General features: G+C 30.9%; 1 protein-coding gene across 2 annotated transcripts; it reads right to left on the bottom strand.

Annotated features, from left to right (window-relative positions):
* Window positions 1-10,592: 10,592 nt before the first annotated feature.
* Window positions 10,593-19,184, bottom strand: LOC132950808 (uncharacterized). Of its 2 annotated transcripts, none has more exons than XM_061022383.1 (5): window positions 17,499-19,184; window positions 16,959-17,440; window positions 16,766-16,898; window positions 16,009-16,300; window positions 10,593-10,827 (listed from the first exon to the last, which is right to left on the bottom strand). In XM_061022383.1, the coding sequence occupies exons 3-5, from the start codon at window positions 16,830-16,832 to the stop codon at window positions 10,593-10,595; spliced, it is 594 nt and encodes a 197-aa protein (XP_060878366.1). In that variant the 5' UTR covers window positions 16,833-16,898; window positions 16,959-17,440; window positions 17,499-19,184. The 2 variants fall into 2 exon arrangements, 1 of the variants encoding a protein (XP_060878366.1); XR_009665248.1 differs by lacking the exons at window positions 10,593-10,827; window positions 16,009-16,300 and adding exons at window positions 16,355-16,462; window positions 16,526-16,704.
* Window positions 19,185-19,390: the final 206 nt, after the last annotated feature.

The following is a 19,390-nucleotide window of genomic DNA, read 5'->3' as shown; positions in this document are numbered from 1 at the left end:
TATCCACTTATCCACCTTTTTTTCAAAATTATACTTGCGTGCGTTATAGATCTAGAATTAAGTGTATAAATTACCAAATGTGTTGGTACTTCTATTATTTTATAACCTGGAGGTACATTCGGATAAAACTCGTGTATTGTATGACAGTGCTTAATGTTGACGAATGAACCCATAACCAGGTTTGAATCGATATATATACAGTTTGTTTTGGTAATATTAACTAACGTATCTGATTCGTGATTGACATTAGCATCATATTTACGATTTTTAAACCCCAACAACTGACCAATACTATTAGACATGAAGAAATCTACAGTTTCAATGCAAAACATTGAACATTTTAATGTATTATTATCTGCTCTCAACAGGAATAAAATATCTGACTTGGGTAACACACGTTTTATTGCCTCCTCAATTTCTTTCAACTCGTAAGAGCCTGTAGATATTGTGCAACTAGTGCTTACACGTCCATCGAGATTATTATATACGAAACCTAGTTTATCGCACATTGTCGTTTACATTAGGTATAGAATTAACAGTCCGATTTTTGCATTTTTACTGACTTCTATAGGTGGAAAAAAGTCGCATGATAATTCGCTTGAGTTGCCGGTTAAAGTAAGTTATAGTATACATGATAACAATTTTAAACACAAGTGCCCACAGTTTATTGTATTATATTTTTGATATCTTTCGTAATTATATTCAATACTGCACCCGTTAAAATATTCCTGTAGTTCTAGCGGAGGGGGTATGTTTCCGTAGCTTTCAAAATATTTAACTTGTTTTCTGATTTTCTTATACGCTACCCAATGAGTACCTGTACCGATTTCAGTGTCTAAATTAACTACAGCCGACTTTTGGTTTTTCGAACGTTTTGGCAACCTGTCTCTAGGAAATACACCAATGAAATGAGGTATTTTCAACATGTTGGCGTAATTTATTATCTCATAATCGTACAATGCTCTATCGGGTAACGTGGTAATTAGTTTTTTGAAGATTTTCTAGATTTCTTAACTGCTCCACCCTTGTATGGTGCTAGGTATAAACCTTTACCTTTTATGATTTTATAAGAACTCCCCTTGTGAGGTGCTAGATATAAACCTTTACCTAAATGAATAAGAGTGTTTTTACCAGAATTTAATTCTTTCATGACTTTTACTATATTACCAACACCTCCGGTAAGTGCACCTAATGCAGATAAACCAGCAAAAATAGGTATTAAAGGTAAAACACCACCATTTTTCGGTATTGGTATAATTCTTGGAGTTTTAGTCTTCATATTTTTAGATTTTTTTTTTTGCAGCAGACAGACATGTTTTTACTAATTTTGTTATATTATTTTCATTCATTTTATTTTTGATAAAATTTTTAGCAGCCAAAACCATTTGTTTAAATCCGCAACCAGCTCCAATCTTACGTTTGACCTTCATGGCTGTAGTAACTAGCCAAGACGCCGCTTTTTTCTTGATACCTGTGTTTTTAGATTTAAACACTTCCCAAGCCAGATTTTCTAATACTTCGTCCGCTCTATACCGATCAGTTAGCGAATTACTTTCTTCGTATGCGATATTGTGCGCTCTGGCCAACTCGTCAAGTCTGTTTATACCACATTCTCCTCGTGCTAATCTTTGTTTTAATTTAGTTCTGGGACCGGCAAATTCATAACAAATATATATATATATATAATTTAGAAAGGATTTAATAATAATAATATATTGCAGGGACTTACCTATAGCCTGGTAATTGCAATTCCACGGGTAAATGATTTATGATAGAGTTAATAAGACCGGAGCCTTTATTGTTGTTCCGCTTACGAACGTGAGACATCGTGTGAGGCTCTCGCTAACATAGCATCTGTATTTATAGTGAAAATTTTTCTTTTAAAAATGCGATTTATCGAGCAAGAGAAAAAACTTCGAATTTATAACATTGATACCCCTGATACTATACAGTTGAGACACGGCGAGCTTTTCCCAAATACGATAAGGTCGTTAGTACTTGGGAGCTCGGGATGTGGTAAAACCAATCTTATATATTTTCTACTAGTTGATGAAAATGGTTTACGATTTGAAAACGTTTATATATACTCTAAAACGCTTGAACAACCAAAATATAAACTATTAAAACGTATTATTAACAGTATTGACGGTATCAACATTTTTACTTTTTTTCGTGAATGATAAAGTTATTCCACCAGAAAAAGTCTTGTCAAATTCAATTTTTATCTTGAATGATGTTATCGGGGAACAGCAACAAGTAATAAGAGAATATTTCTCTCGAGGTCGTCATAATAAAATAGATATATTTTATCTGGCTCAGAGTTATTCTAAAGTACCTAAACAGTTGATACGTGACAATGCAAATTTAATAGTTTTGTTCAAATAAGATGAAACCAATTTAAAACATGTATACAATGAACACTGTTCGAGAGATATGACATATACGCAATTTAAACATTTTTGTGTTACATGTTGGAACCGTGAGAGGTTTTCATTTGTTGTTATTTGTAAAGATAGCGATCGTGATAACGGACGTTATCGTTTTGGATTTGATACTTATGTAGTTATATAAGACGCTAAAAATAATAAAAATGTATCATTTGAAACGTAGTCATGACGGAATCAACTACTGTTTTAGATGAGCTAGTTAAAGCTAAGGAAAGTATCAAACGTAAATATATCACATTAAAAACCGGGTCGGATAATGTTCAACAATTAATGACACAGACATTAAAAGCAATTATCGACCCTTTAACTAAAATATAAAATAAACCCAGATTGTCGTTGATCAAAGACAATATTAACGTCAAGTCGAAAAACTCATTTGCTGACGACTATCAACATGAAATTGAAAACTGGTTTCAATCTACAGACTTAGATAAAATCTACGGTTCGCAAAAACTTCCAAACGGACATATTATCTAGGGCGATAAAGAAGTGAAATTTATCGAAAATACTATACTTAAAGATGATACTGTTTATCCATCAACATCGGGTCTTAATCAGTTATTATTTTTGAAAAATCCACTTGTTTATACTGACAACGATTTAGAGGTATATAAATCTATATTGATTCAAACATCAACACATTTAACTACAGACAGAAAAAAAATAAAAAAAGGTAGCTCTAAATATTTTATGGTTATCGGTAAATTATTTCCCTCGGGTGGCGAGCTGTTCATGAAATTACAGAAAAATAACTTAGTGTATTTTGATAATCCAAACGAGTTGGTCGATCGATTACGTTTACTTCTTGCATCAAAATACAGGTGTCTCAAACGAAATAATATCGATTTTCAGTGAATTACTTGAGATCGGATTAATAAAGCGAGTTCCAAATGTCTAAACGGGAAATCGCCAATGAACTTCATAAGCCGGCAAGGAAAAATTTTACTAGGCGTAGAGTTAACGTCTATAGAAAAAATTATTTATGGCAAGCTGACTTGGTTGAAATGATTCCATATTCAAAGTTGAATGGTGGTTACAAATAGATTTTGGTTGTGATAGGCGCGTTTACGAAATTCTCCTAGGCGATACCATTAAAGTGTAAATCGGGTAAAGAAGTTACAAGCGCGATGGCTACAATAATATTTGGTCGTTCACCGAAACTTTTACAACTTGATAACGGAAAAGAATTTTATAACACTACTTTTGACCCTTTGATGACCAAGTATCGAGTACACATATATTCAACTTTCAGTATTCTAAAGGCTAGCATCGCAGAGAGGTTCAACCGTACTTTGAAAGGGAAAATGTATAAGGAGTTCACTGCGAGGGGGTCACACGAATGGGTTTCAATTTTATCAAAGTTACTCGACGAATACAATAATTTATACCATAGAACTATAGGAATCACACCAATACAAGCAGATTCCAACCCCGCTTCGGTGGTAATAAAAAAACGTAAAATTAATTATCAATTTCCTATAATAATATATTAATTAAATTAACATGCATTTACAGATCACCCAGTTTGAATAAAATTGATTTTATTGATAATCTAGAAGACTTTTTAAACAATTACTCCAAATTCCTATCACATATTATTTGTGGAGACATAAATTTAAATATTAAGATGGATGACATCATTTGTATTAAATACCTTAATGTACTTAGTAGCTATGGATTTAAATCATGTACCTATTAATGGCACTACACGTAGCATTGGCAATAGTAACACATGTATTGATCATATATTCATTAAAAACAAACAGGTGTTTAATCATATTTGTGGATACATATATCAAAGTGCTATTACGGATTATTACAGTACTATTGCTGTACTATCTACCCCACGAAACAATAATAATATAAATACAGTTGATAACAATACCGATAATCATAATTACAATTTTACTAATATAGATAATTTAAATAATATCTTAAAAAACATAAACTGGACAGAAGTTTTAAAATCAACTGATGTAAATGTAGCTATTGACTTATTCACAACTATTATTGAAAATAGTATAAAAAAATCACAAGAAACTAAAATAAAAAACGATTAAACAACTGGATAACACTAGGAGTTATTAATTCTATGAGACATCGGGATAGATTATATGAGAAATTAAAAAATCAACCATTTAACATTAAATTGCAAGAGATATATAAAAAGTATAGGAATCTACTAAATGTAACCATAAAAATAGCAAAAGACGTATGTAACGATTATCGTCATCGACATCGTACCTACATTACTCCCTACATTGAGCACGGCTAATATGCTGAGTGTTAGTAATGACAAATGTGCATATATGTATGAAATATATATTATGCTGACGCGAGGTTTAGCTCACATCGTGTAAATAACCGACCGGGACGCCTGGTGGGAGTCAGTTATGATAGACTGATAGAGTCTACAGTTAGGTAGTCGATAGAATATAGTCGGCGATTGATAGTTGGATGGTCAAGAATGAAGAGTCATAGTCGGTGGTCAATAGTGGAACTCGAGGACTGACAACGACCTGAAGAGAACCTGGGCAACCTGCGGACGACCTGCTCAACCCACATTTGGACATCGGCACCCACGACACACCATGGCCCAATCGGTAGCCCGGAGTTATAATTTATAAGTATACTTTCGATGTTGTAACTTGTAGTAGATAATAATAATACATTAATATTCAATAATCAGATATATATATATTACGTTGAGTACTTGCTTCACATAAGGTAACCCTGATCCCTAGTAATAATATCACACACCGAGGTCGAGTCTCCGAGACCTCGTTAATATAAACAAAACGACACCTGAACGGGTAAGAGCCCAGGTGAAGAGGAGACGTTACACGTATATTTTTATAAACAAATTTCTAATGCTAAAGGTAATACTAAAAAAATATGGGAATTTATAAATGAAGCCTTAGATAATAAATCTAATAAAACTAAATTTATACCAACAATCCTAAATCGTCAAAATCAAATTGTAATTGATAATATTAGTATTGCAAATGAGTTCAACTCTTTTTTCGTGTCTATAGGTACAAATATTTCGAATAAATTGAAATCACATCTAAACATAAGAAAATTTACGTTTTTAAATGATATTCCAGTAAATGATAAAAGTATATTCCTAAACCCTATTTCAACTGATGAAATTAAAAAATATATATTAAATATTAAACCAGCATGTTCATTCAATAGGTGGGAATTAACAAACACGATTTTAAAAGCTATTATTTTTAATATTCTTACACCATTACAATATATTTTTAATCTAGTTCTTACTACTGGTGTTTTTCCACATTCATTCAAAAATACTATCATCATCCCGTTACATAAGAAGTTAAATAAAAGTGATTGTACAAATTATTGACCAATAGCACTTACAATTACACTATCCAAAGTCTTAGAAAAGTGCATCAAAGATAGGCTTTATAACTTCTAAGAAACATGCTCGATATTTTCCTGTAACCAATTTGGTTTCAGGAGAAACAAAGGTACCGATAAAGCTTTAATGGCTGTAATTAGTCACATTTATAACACACTAGATATGAATAGAGCAGTAATAGGACTTTTTCTAGATGTTAAAAAAGCTTTCGATTCTTTTGACCATTCAATATTGCTAGCCAAATTAGAAAAATACGGTATCAGGGGCAATGCAAATAACCTTATATGTAATTTTCTAGAAAATCGTATTCAACAAGTAAGAGTAAATGACAGTTTAAGCGATTATCTGATTTAAAATCATGGAATACCACAAGGTACTGTATTAGGTCCTCTTCTTTTTATTGTTTATATTAATGACTTATTGAATATTAAGTGTAACGGATCAATTTTCAGTTTTGCTGATGACTCCTCAATTATTATAGATGACATAAATAAAAATCATATTCATAGTAAATCGACGCATGTATTAAGTATCGTCTAAACATGGTTTGATAATAACCTCCCAGAACTTAATTTAACAAAAACTTGCTTTATGAACTTTAATATAAATAAATTGCCACCCACTGGAAAAAATTATCTTAAGGCACACCTCATAAATTGTAACGAATTTAATATAAATACAATGTCTGCTATTAGTAATGACAGTAAGTGTAATTGCACTTATATTTCTTCAGTACAACAAGTAAAATATCTAGGTATTACTATAGATGCTAACCTTAAATGGCATAATCATATTATCAGTGGCGCCGAACTCAATTTAAAATGTGGTGGCAAACTAGTAAAAATTTACCAAACACCCACCCACCTACCCAGAATCGTTAAATTATGCGGGCATTTTTAGGCCATACCTCAACGTTATCATCAGACATCACTACATCAGTCATGTAAAATAATTTAGTTTTTTTTCTATTATTTATAAATACTAGTCTACAATTTATTTTTGGTTTTAGGTAGGTATGTTTTTTTGAGTATCACAGAATACATTTTTTGTGATCAAAAAAATATAAATAGGTACATATGAAAATGTTTGTATTTGCTCTCAATTACTTTTTCTAATAAGTGTTACAACAACTCTTGTATGAATTTATTAGGTTCTCTATTAACTTTTAATGTTATTTTGGCTAGACTAGTTCTGTTACCACTTGTATTTTATTTTAATTTAAAATATATATATTTTTTTAATACCTATACAGCTATACACATGTGTAATAATAAACACAGTGGGGAAATGGGGAAAATTCATTAACATTTTTCTGTTGTATGAAAAAATGTAGGGTAATACATGTAATGATGTAAACAATATGTTATTTAATAAGTTAACGTTAAGTTAATGTAACAAATAATTATCAACGTAAACAATTAATGAAGTAATTTACGGAGTACACTACTATAGGATGAAAAAATATTGATTACTTCAGTGTTATCAACTGGTATGTCTTTTTCGGAAGATATTATCATCAACGCTTCCAAACGATCTTCGATCATTGTACTACGTAAACGAGTTTTAATTAATTTCAACTTTGAAAATGCTCTTTCTGGTGATGCACTGGTTACAGGAAGTGTTTTAATTAAGTTGTCTTTCAATTTGTTCAGAGTCCACAGTTACATCATCCACTTCAAATGTAAAAAAAGTTAATTTTATATTTATAATACATAAATTATTATGATAATTATTATAAATATTATCACTTTCTAAGTCATTGAACGGATTGAAAAAAGTTTCGTCTTGTTTTTTTATCACAACTACCTAGAGAAGATTTGAAATTGTTCAACAGCTATGGCATTTTCACCAATATCTATTCATTTTATTTGTATTTAAATATTAATGTATTTCATAAAAAATATGCCTTTGTTTAATAATAGATAACTAGCCAAACATTAATATAATAATATTATAATAAGTTTGGAAATTATTCCAAACTTATTATAATATTATTTTATCTAAACTATTAAGTTTAGATAAAATAAAAACAATTATTATGAACTTATATCGACCATATTATATTTTACTTTCGCATATCAACAATTAACATGTTAACAATTTATTTCAGTTGAAAAGTAAAAATTAAAAATTATTTATTTAAAATTATTATTTAATTCATTTTTACCTATTAGATACTTAAGCATTCAAATAATAGTGATTACTGAATACACTGATGCACAACTAATTATATAAATATTACGTAAATAATAATAAACTATTAATTAAAGCATAGAAATTAAATACTAATACCTATCTACCTTTAATTTTTTAATTACTAATAATAGAAATAAAAAAAAAAATAGTAATATACCTACTTAATACTTAATTATTTAAGCATAAGAAAAATAAACTAATATTACATCTCACTATCTGTAAACTGTAAAATTTTGACCGTAAATAATTAAATAGTTACTTACGAGGACGCTGTTTTTTTGTTTGACTAGTTTCAGTTATATTCGTTGATCGCCTTTTGAAAAAAAGATGAAATATCTGAGTTATTAATTTTAGATTTTCGCATTTTACACGATGTGGTATGCCGTTTCCAATTTGTATCATTCAGCATTCCTTTTTTTTTGCCACAAATGGATTCGTCTTTATTAAGAGTAGACATATTCCGATATTCGTATTTGTTGCAACGCACAGGCCCAATAAATAATAACAATAAAGAAAACAATAAAAGTACCTACAACTCAGTGTCTCGGTCATGAATTGAAAGTGGAATGACATCATGGTTAAAATGTTAAATTCTATAATCTATTGATACGATGACAATAGTATTTTTATAATTTTATATCAATATAATAATAATATCTTTACTGGCTTTCACAGGAAAAAAGTTGGCTAAAAATAGCCACTACACAGTACGAAAAACCACTAACTGGTAATGTAAAAATGATAGATAACACAATTTAAACTAAAATTTTCTAATGAGGATCATTACAGCGGAGCGAAAGAATGTATTAATTTTACAATGCAGTGTGTTTTTTTTTCTGTCTGTCAGCCACATTTTGAATAATACCTAAGCATGCTTAGATTTTTGAGATCAGCCTTTTTACTGTTAAAAAACTGAACATAGTTGGTATTTTTGGGAGGTCAAAATTGAAAATTCCTAGTAGTTTTAGAAAGCGTCGAGAAAGACTACCGACAAATTACTAAAAAACTGCTAAAAATAAGATTTTAATTTCTAACGCTTTGTTTATCACCATACCAACGAATAAAAAAAAATAATATAAGGACTACGCCAACCACTCGGAATCATTTTTCGTATACAATATTTCATCATTTTATTCAAACATAAAACATCCATTACAACTACTGTACAGCAGAGTGGTACCTATAACCTACTTCTCCACCATTATTTCAAATTATGAATTTCTAAATACAATATAATTTTCACCCTGACCTAACCGTTTTCGCTCAGAATCGTTTTTCTTATACAATGATATTAAATCATTGAATTCAAATTTAACACCATCCATTACAGTGACCCACTTGTAACCTATTATTCAGGAGATCGAAATCCACTTACCTACCTTTTTTTTGATTAAGGTAGACAAACCTATGAATAATCTTGTATTACATTTTCAAATCTTAAATTTAAAAAGAAAATATTTTGTGAATTCTCAACTCAAAATAATTTGCTAATTTTCGTGATTTTTCAGTATTTTGTCAAGATTTGAACTTTAAATGCTTATGAAAAAAAAATCTGTGACTAAGGATTTTATATATTTTTTAAATGTCATTGTAACAATATAGTAGGAGCCTTGCATTAAATTTTCAAGCTTTTTTACCCAAGTAATAAAGTTTTATTGACATTCATAGAAAAAAATACCTATAAAACAAGATTCCAGTTAAGTATTTAAAATATTTATTGATATGTTAATGTTATCATTGGATAATATAAATTATAATATTTATTATAATCAGTGGTATCATGGTAATAAATTCGAAAATATTGGTAAGTATAAAAATAAATACATAATAGCATTGATTAATAGGCAATATAATCAATTATAATAGACGTATGCCTATATTGATATTTTTACAAACTAAAAGTAAACCGTAAGTTATTGTACGTAAAATATTGTTAGCTCGAGTACTTAAAATGTTTGTACAACAATTATTAAAGGTACGGTATAAACTAGATTTTCTATTCTACATAATATTGTTAATTGTTATATACAAATAGGTATACTATTGGGCAGACATTGTAAACCACTGTGTGACGGGGAGTATTGGGCTACTATCGGGGACTATTTGGCAGACAGTGGCTTTAATTAAAAAATGGTTAGTGTATAAGAGCGCTGAGTGAATATTTAAAATATTATGGCGGCAATGCATTTACATGTATGAATTTTATTTCGAAGGGATACGTCACGGACGAACGTTCATAAGATAATAAACAACGCTCCCGAACTCGACAACTCGTCGGTTGGTACACAGCTATGAGTAGTGGGCGCGGCTTAAACGTCGCGTGCTTGCGGATTGCGAAATCACCTAACAGCGCATTCTCTTGGCCATTGCACGGTTTCGTTTGCCCGCGTGGCGTCCTCTTAAGAAACTATCTCATGAAATTGTTATCAAAATCTGACCATTTACGTCCTTCACCATCGACCTCAAAATCAAGTTCTGACCACTCCTCAGCTTCTCCAGGTTCATCTTCCCTATACAAATTTAAAATAAGTGAAATAATTTAAAAGGTTTATAGTTGGAATAACTTACTCTATACTATAATGTCCATGAGCTAAGGTATGCATTTTATCAACCAATACCACTCGCTTATCATCGTAGTTGTTATATGTCAACTTTTTAGTTTTTATAGTCATAATTTGGTGCCTGAACGACCTGATTGATACGTTCTCTTGATATGCCTCCACTCCACCTTCATCAAACAAACACCTTTTATGATCCTCCAACGTCATATGGTTTTTTAACATATCATATGCCTTATCCCTGTAGTAAACCCAAAAGCTATTATATTATTTAAACAAAATAAATAAAATAATAAATTATACATAGTATTCAGTAATCGTCAGGTGCTTGACCTGTACGCACGTATGGTGAGAATGCTGACTCTTTTATCTCTAAACTCGGTGTATGCGATTATTCTTGTGTTCCAATTTAATTAAGTGGTTTACTCTAACTTTGTAACAATGACAACGATGTTGTGTGTTATTTGTAACGATGACGTTTTTGAAGATGATAACATTAATTGTTCCAAATGCAATTCAATACTGCACTTCGGATGTGCTGCATTGAGGGAGTCTGCTTTTAAAAATATGTCCAAAACAGCCAAGCTAAAATGGTCCTGCAGTAAGTGCAAATCGAACGAGATTTGTTTGAATAAACCGGACTCAAAAACAGTATCAATCTCAACTCATTCGGACACAATTAATGTAAATAATGAAACTATTAATAATCTAGTCAAATCGGTAAATTTTATGAGTGATAAATTCGATAGTTTCGGCAAACAATTACAAGAGTTAGTTACTACAATAAATAATCTCAAAGTAGAAAATTCTTTTTTAAAAGAAGAAAATTGTAAATTAAAAATTGAAGTTGCTCTATTAGACAAACGAATGAACGTTTTTGACCAAAAATCTATTGAAAAATTTGTGGAAATTGTGGGTGTCCCGGAAGTTAACAACGAAGACTGTATAAAAACAGTGGAGTCAATCGCGGCAGCGGTAGGAGCAAACATTTCCGTATCAAAAGCTTTCCGTGTTCATTCAAAAATCACAAATAAATCCAGAAAAATAGTCGCAGAGTTGCTGTCAATTGAAAACAAGAAATCTATGATGGATAATGTCAAAAAAGCAAAATTGAAGGGCAAAGTAGTAAATCCAAACTGGAATGATGAGAGTATTTATATTAACGATAGTCTTACACAATTCAATAAAAATCTATTTTTCAAAACTAGAGCATTTGCTCGTGATACAGGGTACAAATTTGTTTGGTTTAGAGATTCGAAAATTTTTATTAAAAAAAATGAAAATAGCAAAGCCGTTATTATAAATGATGAGCACTCTTTATCTAAATTAGTTTAGTTTCTTTTTTTTTTTTTTTTTAATATTTTAATGTAAAAACTTAATTTTTCATAATAAATGGAGAATTCTTTAATTATTAATGGATATCTTAGCTACAAAACAAACTACTATGAATCTTTTACGGAATTTTGGCATGTTAATAACAATATAAACAACAGGTACGTAAACATTCTGTGTTGTAATATTAGGAGTGTAAACTCAAACTTTGATGAACTTACGCTTTTTTTAGAAAATGATCCAAATAGTGTTAAAATAGATGTAATTATATTGACTGAAACTTGGCATAATACTTTGGATCAAAATGTTTTTACTATTGAAGGATATAAATTATTTTTCTCTACAATAAAAAGGAACCAAAATGATGGCATTTTCGTTTTTGTTAGATCTAATTACAGTGTAGACTTTTTTGAATATGATTTTGTCGAAACAAATATTGTTAAACTAACTCTTACTAATTTAGGTACACCAATTATTTTATTATGTATATATAGGTCACCCTCAACTGATATTAATGTTTTCAATGATACGGTCAATAAAGTTATAATAGAAAATAAAATAAAAGGTAATTACACTGTGCTTATCGGTGACATGAACATAAATATAATTGGGGACAATGCTCTAAATAATGATTATCTTAATTTATTGTCACAAAACGGGTTTTCGTCTTTCATAAATTTATATACAAGGTTACCCAGCGGGCAAAAACATGCATGTCTTGATCATATATTTGTTCACAATGAAGAACACTTAATTACCCAGATAAACGCAGGTATATTACAAACAGACATAACCGATCATTTCACAACTTGCGTTTCAATACCTATAACCACTACTGATTTGACAAATAAAAGTAAAATGATTTCTATCATTGATCATGATAAAATGAGAAAACTTTTATTTGATGAAAAATGGAAGGAAGTGTATAACAAAAACAATGCAAATGAGTGTTTTTCCGAGTTTATGAAAATAATTTCTACTTATATCAATAAATCAACTACTTCTAAAAAAATTACTTCAAAAAATTTCCGATTAAAAGAATGGATGTCAGCTGGTTTGCTTTGCTCTACCCGCCATAAACAGTCCTTATCTCTAAAACTTAGAACAACTCCAAATAATACTAAACTAGCTCTACACTATAAAAAATATAAAAACAACTATACAAAAATTTTGAGAATGGCAAAAAAAAAACCTTTTATGAGAAAAAATTTAAGAACGTCTCAGACAATCCTAAATTAACTTGGAAACTCATTAATGAAATTTCTGGCTCTAAAATTAATAGTAATAAAGATGACATTAAAAATGTTATCTTTAACGAACAAAAATATGATGTTAACAATGATCCGTTGGCGGTGTCAAATATTTTTAATAAATTTTTTATCAATATGGGAAAGAAATTAGCTGAGAGCTCTAATTATTCGGCGAAAAATTATGCCTTACATCGGGATAATGAACTTTCTTTCGATAATCTTTTTTCTAAAAAAAATAACAAATACTGATGTTATCAACATAATAAAAAATTGCAAAGATGATACAGCTGCAGGTATAGACATGATAACAATCAAATTATTAAAATGTATTACCGAACTTATAGTGAACCCACTAGTATATATATATAACTTATGTATACAGCAAAGTATTTTTCCAGACAATCTTAAAGTAGCAGTTATTAAACCAATTTTTAAAGCTGGAGACCGCAAAAATCTAAATAATTATAGACCAATATCTTTACTTAATAATTTTGCCAAAATACTTGAAAAAATAATTAAAATTAGACTTATCTCATTCCTAGAGAAAAACAAACTGTTATCTAAAAATCAATATGGATTTAGACCAGGTATTGGCACAGAGGATGCTCTATTTAGTACGACCCAATTTATTTTTAATGAGTTAGACAACAGTAACAAGGTGATTGCTATATTCTTGGACTTAAAAAAAGCATTTGACACTGTGAACCACAACATTTTACTTCACATATTACCCACTTTTGGAATTAATAATCTTAGCTTAAAATGGTTTGAAAGTTACTTGTTCAATCGAAAACAAATGGTTGTAATAAATAATATAATAGGTCATGACGGTGTCGTTGAATACGGAGTCCCTCAGGGTAGTGTATTAGGTCCAATTTTATTTTTATTATACATAAACTTGGTTAGTGATTTAAGTCTGGATGGATTAGTTGTTTCATATGCTGACGATACCTGCCTACTTTTTACCGATAAGTCATGGGATGGGGCTCATGAAAAAGCGACTGCTGGGTTAAGTAAAGTTTATCAATGTCTATGTGACAGAAATTTAACACTCAACGAAGAAAAAACAATGTTTATGACGTTTTCAATTTATAAAAGTTTTCCAAATCTTAAACCTATAACAATTCATAGATGCGTTGATGGTAACAGTTGTAATAACATAAATAAATGTATTGTTATCAAAGAAGTTACTAGTACTCGATATCTAGGTATCATATTTGATGAAAACTTAAGATGGAATCTTCACATTCAAAACCTAGTTGGAAAGTTACGCTCTATAACCTATAGATTCTACAAATTAAGGGGTTTAGTTCCCAAGCAAACAATGCGGGTTATTTATTTTGCTCTGTACCAATCGATATTACAATATGGTATGTTAGTATGGGGTGGTTTAAGTGATACTGTTTTATACAAATTGCAAGTTAACCAGAATAACATTATAAGAATTTGCTTAAACAAGTACTCTCTGCAAGGTTCTACGAATCAAAATTACAAGGAACTGGGTGTTTTACCAACCAAATTTCTATATAAAAAATTGCCATTTTGTTCACTCTAAAAAGGTTCACTCAAGATAAAGATAACAAATTGTTGGAAGGTAAAAGAGAAATAACACGGTATAATATACCTGTCAAATATTCGAATAAATCTTTTGGTCAATCTTTTGTAAATTATTTGGGCCCAGTGTATTTTAACGGTATGCCATGTCAATATAAAAAAAATATTCACTGTTCCAAAATTAATGTTAAAAAAAATGTTTATCATTGGCTATTTTCTCAATTAACCTAACTTTCTCATATCCTTTGCTATATTTTATATTTTATATATTTTGTTATTTTAATTTATCATTTTTTCTTTTTTTTTATATTCTATATTTTATATGTTATATCTTATATGTAATATTTAATATCATCTCTCATTCTTACAATTTTTCTATTGTTAAAAATATTTATTTATCTGTATTAATCTTTTTTTTATTTTTATTTTTTCTCATTAGGTACTTCTATTGTTCATTCATCACTTACTGTGCTACTCATATAATTTAATGTATATAGTTCTTAATTAATTAAATATTATTACTCTCTATCTCTAACACAAGCTAAAAGCTTAAAAGAGATAGATAACCATGTAACCTAACGTAATATTTTTGTATCCTATGTAATTTATGATGGTTTTTGAATAATAAAAAAAAAAAAAATAATTTATGAGTGTAAATGTAGGTATTAATATAAGCCTAAATAACAGGAAGCATAGATCAAAGGTGAAAACAACAAGTTGTTTTCCCGAGTCACAAAATAATGCAATTCAACAATATTAGGGATGTATTAATACCCACAGCTATAATACGATATTAAACAATATCACGTAGAATAAATTATACATTTAGTATAATTTATAATAGGTAATGTAGGTAGTAATATGCAATGTAAAAGCCTAAATAACGGGAAGCGTGGATCAGAGGTGAAAACAACAAGTAGTTTTACCTAGTCCCATAATAATGCAATTCGACATGACTAGGGAAGTAGTGTCAGAATATAGATATCACGCCACCAATACGTCATTGTTAGAACCCGCATAAATACGGGTAGAGCGCCTACCATTACTTAGAAGATAGTCAGCCCTCGTCGTAGGTCTATCAAGCTTACGACAGTGCTTAAAGTTATTTTGTAATTTAAACTTCTAATAATAAAGTGTTATATTATTGTCATATTTTAAAGTCTAAAATGTGTTTATAATTTATTTACCTATCTTTCTCAACTACGACTCAAGACAACAACGAACATGCGACGTCGTTAAATAATTATTGTATTAGTGTTCGACGTGTCCTGCACGGCGATCACTACATCCCCTTGGCCTTGATTTTTTCACCACCAACTTTATCCTTATCGTTCTTATCTCTCACCACATCCTCTTCTCCTGCGTATATGTTGTACGCGTATGATTTTGCACGTAGTGCACAAAACTCAGTCATCGTATGTCCTTTTACTTCATTGGAGAAGAACCCTGGCACCTTCTTCCTAGCTGTATAGTATAGCATGGATGGATAAGAGGCCGTGTCTAGTCTATCCATCAAGTTAGGATTGTTAAGTAGGTCCAGGTAAAAATCTTCAGTTTTAATAAGGTATACTAACGAATCTGAAATAATAATTAATATATTATGTATATACTTGAAATTAGTTTTAATATATTTACCAGTATCAGTATACATAAGCTTGATATTATCAGTATAATGTTTCTTCATAGCATTATAATGATAATCGTACATCAACGTGTTGGAAATGTCAAATACAGCAAATTCTATATAAAAATAAACGTGATAATATAATAATTGTATAATACTTAAATTTAAAGTATATTTACCAATATATATATAGGTTTATCAAATTTAATTATTTTGTTTTCCAGTGCGACCGCGTTCAGGTTTTCACTATACCTAATCGCATGCTTAGATGTCGTATTATTAATAAGTTTTTGTAGTCGTTTCTCACAGGACACTAACTCCATCTTCATTTCCTTCCTTTTCGGTTGCATAGTCTTCCCTAGAAAATAAAAAAAAAACTGTCAGTAAAATAGTTAAATCAAATAAATAAAATAACATACCAAATACAGCGTTATTCATTAATTTCAAAAAGTCTTTCTCAAAGTCATTCCTTGCCTTCTTCCTCATCTCAGTATTTAAGTTGATGTAATCTGCCAACCATGCAGACTAACTGAACTCTAAAACTCTATGCACCTATAAAATAATAAAAAATGTAGAAATCTGATTAAAAGCTTTTAAAATAAAAATATTTACTTTATCAACTATCAACCCATTTTCTATTGCCTGCTGCTGGTTCCTATAATGAATAATATAATTCCTCTTCTGCTGAAACGTTGCCATCAATTTTTTCACCTTCGAGCCTGGTGGTATACCATTTTGCGCTAGGAAAAGTAAGTTATTATGATGATCGTGTAAGTGTTGCGGGTATGATACATCGACCTCATATACTCGCCTCTTATCTGACGTTAGCGACATCTCACTCAATCCGTTCAAGTCGGATTCAAACCAGTTGAAGTCGCCATATGGCATGTACTCATAGCCCAACCATAGAGCTTATTATCTATAAAGTTTAAAGTTTAAAGTTTAGGTTTTAAAAAAATTAAAAATAAAACAAATATATTTACAGTCCTGATATATCAACCAGGATTTATCCTTAGTATTGTCATAGTCTGGGGTCTTTATATTATTCCCCTTTGCGTGCCTCATGCTTGCCTGTACCAATCCACCACGAATACCTATACAAATATATAATATTGCATATATATTTTTTTTAAATAATATTGATATACTAACCATCCTCGAACATCAACAACATGTCATAATCAGTCAGCAGCTGCAACTTTTGACCTGTAAATTTCAACATTGCGTCAAAGCTCAGCTCGGGTGCGGTGAAGTAGTGTGTTGCGTTCAAATTGTATGTCTTCATACATACATCACGAAAATTCTCAAAGACGTCCGCCAACAATAAAACGTCGATTTTTAAATATAAATCGCTGTACTCGCCCAACTTCTTGCAACCGAAATGGTCTCAGACCTTCTTCGCGTGATCAAATTCTTCCTTCTTTATTCCCGACTCGTTTAACAAACTATAAAATTCTCTCTTCCTCGGTAGTCTTTCTTCATCCAGCCGCTTCCAACTATCAGTGTACTCGTATGGGTACACCCCCTTCCTAGTCACGAGCGGCATATCGACTTCGTCAAAAACTTTAGCGGTCTCTCTGAAGTTCTCCAGACCCGGTGTCACAAGATTTTTGGCTAGAGTTGACAGTCCTGATGCCATAAACCAAAAAGTCTCTATGAAGCGTATCGTAAATTTATTTGACACGTATTTGGAGAACGATATGTATTTTTCCTCGCTGTTTGGTATTACTCTAATGGTTGTGTGTCATGACCAAGTTCTGTTATTATCAGCTGCGCGTCGTAGTTTGATAAGTTGTGGAAGTAGCACGGTACGAAAACAGGTGTTTGTAGTTTTTGGTTGCACGTGTAGCATAGAGCTTGACGATATTTCCCTGAGAGATGGCAATGGTCAGCTCTCTTACGATGCTGTATTTCTGTGTGTGATGTAATCTTGATTCGACAGAGGTTGCACTGTGTAGCTTCATGAGTCTGAACATCACCCGCAGACATTTTTATCGGAATATTCGTCTTCAATAATTTCTCAATCTTTAATGCTATTTCAGTCACGGTTTCGACAAAATGCCTCGCCACGTCCAGTCGACTCTCGCTTCCTCGGTATACTATTGGTTCTGTTGGTATCTCATGTCTCGCTAATAGCTCTACTGGTACGTTATTGCTCGCCTTAACGATGAGCCCATAGATCATTGCTTCATGTCTGTGTAATATATTAGTGTTTTTTCCCTTCTTTTCATCGGTCTTCATCAGTATAGTCTCGAAATCTGCATACATTACTAGTGGATGTCTTTGAATGTTTCTCCACGCTTCGAATTTCAGACAATCACCCTCTTTCGGCATCAATGGTAATATAGGTTTATGTGCCCCACAAATCAGCTTATGTTGCTCCAGTCCCGCCTGTTCACCTAACTTGAATTTTAAACTTTGACTGTCGAATGACGTGAAACATCTCTTACAGAACACAACTCTCTCTGTATGTCTAGTTTTCTGCGCGCGAATGAGTCTGGAAAAATTGGAAATATATTTATAGTGTGAATTGTCTTCATCCGTCACCAACAGTAGGTCGAAGTGTCTCCTCATCAACGATACGTAGCGAGTACAACTCATACGTGACACATTTTCGTAGTGGTTAGTATTTTTTTTCCAGTCCGTAAACATTAACGGACACGTTGATGTTATGTTTTTCAAATTTTACAATATCTGACATCGTGGTCGGGAACGTGATGTTACTAAAATTATATTTTTCTTCATGTTTGGTATAATTTTCTCCTATACGACATACCGCCAGCCCTATCACATGTCGCGTTAGTATTGCCCATTTAAAACATTGTTAATCGCTGTGTTGAGGGTTAATTGTACCCTTTTTTCTATCGATTTATGATGGTAACGGTATGTATGACGACCCACCCATTGGAGTATATTTATGTATGGTTAACAATAACCCGTCTATAGATTCTAAGGTAAACCCACTTCCACGTGATTTATAAGTCTCTTGTTCACTTAAAAACTTTACAAACGCTTTCTCTATAATTTCAGGTATATTGCTATCT

Source organism: Metopolophium dirhodum, chromosome 8 (genome assembly GCF_019925205.1).
Source record: "Metopolophium dirhodum isolate CAU chromosome 8, ASM1992520v1, whole genome shotgun sequence".
NCBI lineage: Eukaryota > Metazoa > Arthropoda > Insecta > Hemiptera > Aphididae > Metopolophium > Metopolophium dirhodum.
This window is presented reverse-complemented; position numbering and strand designations above follow the sequence as displayed.

Excerpts from the sequence above, each read along its gene's own strand:
- LOC132950808 (XM_061022383.1), bottom strand. The coding sequence starts at position 16,832 with ATGAGGAAGAAGGCAAGGAATGACTTTGAGAAAGACTTTTTGAAATTA. Across the intron at positions 16,301-16,765 it reads AATGAATAACGCTGTATTTG|ATTCGTTAGTATACCTTATT; the intron begins GTATGTTATTTT and ends TTATTATTTCAG. Across the intron at positions 10,828-16,008 it reads AAAATCAAGGCCAAGGGGAT|GGATAAGGCATATGATATGT; the intron begins GTAGTGATCGCC and ends GGTTTACTACAG.